Below are 3,051 nucleotides of genomic sequence, written 5' to 3'. Positions count from 1 at the left end.
AGAGTCCTCGGCTGAGAGTGGTATTCCAAATAGCCCCTTCTCAGCGGGGCCATAGAAATATTCGTTGGATGCGTTTTTTGGAATGTTCAAGGTCTTCTTTATGAGTGGTCTTATAATCTTGTCCAGCAGAACAGATATTTTATTCACCAAAAAGGAAAATATTTCCATACATAAAAATACACAAAACACGAATACAAACACGTTACAACACATATACGAACAGAAATAAGAACTGAAGGAACATTGTATCAACCAGAAGCAGCACGCTACTAGTCGTTCTAGTGTACAGTAAACCGATAAAATCAGATAATGTCCGTGTAAGACGCAGTCGGCAAAAATATATGTGAAAAGTCTAAAAAAAAACTGGTGGCAAACCAGGTCAGATGTTAAAATTCAAAATGAAAGTTCATAAAAAAGTCACGTATTTTGTGAAGTCAATAAAAGTCAATATCAGGGAGTCATATGATCGATGAAGAACCATGGCACTCTCGCTCATTGTGAGCGGTGGTCCAGCATGAGTGACGATGAAATGTCAGGATGAGGACGGATGTTAAAAAGGAACCGCCCCTCGGCCTTCTAGTTGTTATTTGGATTCCTGTAGATCCATGGCTGCTGGGGCCTGCCAGATATGTGCTCGATGTAGATATCCCTGGATGTTCTGATGGTATCGCTGACGATCAGTTTACGCATGATATGGGCATACCTACTCAAGCACAGCCGTCGCACAGTTTTGTCATTATCTTTGTCCCACGACCCGAGGGACCCCACTACGATGGCGTCGACCGTGACCGACTTGTATTTCTTAAGGTTTTTCAAGGTCTCGGCCAGTGGGGTATATTTTCTTATTTTATTTTCCCTCGCGTCCTGGAATGAAGAGATGTTTTTTTCAAAGGGGACAGTCACATCGATGATAATTGCTGCGTCCCCTTTTTCCAGGACGAGGTCGGGACGGAGCCCAGAGTCGTCAAGAGCCTGGTTCTCCCCCACAACAGACCAGCGTCCCAGAGCGGCTTTCTTGATGCGATCAACGATTTGGTTATGCCGCCTCTGGTAGCTGGCACTGTAAGTCATGCAATGACAAAGCACGTGGGGGAGGGTCTCATCGTGGCCGCATTTGCGGCATCTTTTGTCAATGGGGCCAGGGCCATGCCTATAGGCATTAAGGGGTACAAGCCCGAGTCTTGCGCGGTGCACAAACCGCCAATCGGCAAATCTTGTGTACCCCCCGTTCGAGTTAAAGTGACTACTGGCCTTGGAGGCACCGAAACACTCGAACGTTTTGCCCTGATGTGGGTGAGCTTTTAGGCCATCTGCTCGGGCTTTTTTGAATGCAGATCTTAGAGTTTTAAAGATGGCCCTCCTTTGGAAGATGGTTTTATCTCCCACGGTGATGCTAACGTCGCCGGATTCAGAGATATTCCACTTGACATGCAGCCTGGTCGACGCAGCGCGAGCACGAGTCCAGTTAGAAGAGATTTTGTTGCTTGTTAAATTTGCGGGCTCACCACTTAACAATTTTGAAATACTGTCCAGGTGGTCGTTGGATGGGAATCTGTGGTGAGCCGCTTTTTTGACTTCGTCCCACGCCAGCTCCTTAACAATTGGGTCTTTTGAAGTTAGGAGTTTAAAAGCGGAGTCAATATGAGATATGTCAGAATCCTCAGCCGAGACTGGGATCCCGAAGAGGCCGCGCTCGGAGGGACCAAGAAAGTATTCGTTCGCAGCGTTCTTCGGGATATTTAGAGTCTTTTTAATCAAAGGTCTTATGTGTTTGTCAAGCTCGGCCCAGTCAGACTTGGCAAACTGGCTTGTACGCATTAAGAAATTCAACGATGGAAAGAAAAAGGTTTTCAATGCGTCAAGCCGCTGCCAGGGGGCAAGTTTGGCCTCAAGGATTTTAGAGGCCCGATTTTTGAGTTCCTCTAGGAAACGGGTGTCTTTGGGGACGTATGAGCCCACCGGCCGTCCCAGGAAGGTCCCCGGGGAGCCGTCCATAAGGGTAGGGATCGGGGACCCGTCCAGATAGAACGTAGTGTCCCGTGCTCCCACCCTGGCCGACGTCCCTAGGTGAAGCGAAAAGCACTTCCCGGGATTAAACCTCAGACCCACCCTCGAAGCCAAGTCGCACACCTTGTCCAAGCTTTCCTGGAGGTCGATGTGCGACCCAGCCACGAGGACTAGGTCGTCGGCGTAGGCCAAGATGTTATGGGTAGGCCCATTCTCCTGAGTCTCGCGGATCAAGAAGTCAATAGTGATGTTAAAAATCAACCCACTCAGGGGGCATCCCTGTCTGACCCCCGTCTCCACAGGCCTGGGATCCGAGATACCGCTAGAGGTCATAAACGCGGTGGTGGAGTTGGAATAAATATCTTTTAGGATTTCCACCATGTCGGACCCCGCCCCTTTTTTAGCCAATGCCTCGAAGATCGTCCAGTGGGGGACTGACCCGAAGGCATTGGAGAGGCAAGAAAAAGGTCCTTTTTAGACGTTCTTGCCCCCTTTATCCGGGTCTCGATGACGAAGTTATTCTCGAACACGCCATCGAAGGGCAGAAAACCTTTCTGGCACTCCGACAGCGCGCTCTCAACCTCGACCAACATCGAGATGCGCCTGGACAGACACCCAGCATATAGTTTGTAAATGGTGTCGCTGAAGGCGATGGGCCTCCAATTGCCGGGGTCATTACGATCCCCTTTTTTGAAAATCAAAATTGTCTTCGACCTCTTCCATGCCGTTGGAATTTTTCTAAACTTCAGACAGATATTCAATATTGGAGTGAGGACACGAGCCTCGGGGTCGACCGACCTCCAATGATTGTAGGTCAGCCTATCGGGGCCCGGGGCGGAGTTCTCACAGGCCTTCAGTTTTGCTATAACTTCTTGTTTACAAAATGGCCTGAGAGAGATCTCCGCACGGTCCACACTTGGCATGAAAGAGGTGTCATCAGGGGGAGGAGATTTTTGGATGGAAAAATAGTCGGCCACGCCCTCAGGGTCCAGGTCGCAAAACCCGGATTCCTCTCCGAGAATTATGCGCAAGGCGCGTCTGCGG

General features: G+C 49.4%; 1 protein-coding gene across 1 annotated transcript; it reads right to left on the bottom strand.

The window, feature by feature from the left end:
- Positions 1-576: 576 nt before the first annotated feature.
- On the bottom strand, positions 577-2,388 carry LOC129230408 (uncharacterized). The gene has a single exon (XM_054864806.1). The coding sequence runs from the start codon at positions 2,386-2,388 to the stop codon at positions 577-579; it is 1,812 nt and encodes a 603-aa protein (XP_054720781.1).
- Positions 2,389-3,051: the final 663 nt, after the last annotated feature.

The sequence above is a fragment of the Uloborus diversus genome, chromosome 9, assembly GCF_026930045.1.
Source record: "Uloborus diversus isolate 005 chromosome 9, Udiv.v.3.1, whole genome shotgun sequence".
NCBI classification, from domain to species: domain Eukaryota; kingdom Metazoa; phylum Arthropoda; class Arachnida; order Araneae; family Uloboridae; genus Uloborus; species Uloborus diversus.
This window is presented reverse-complemented; position numbering and strand designations above follow the sequence as displayed.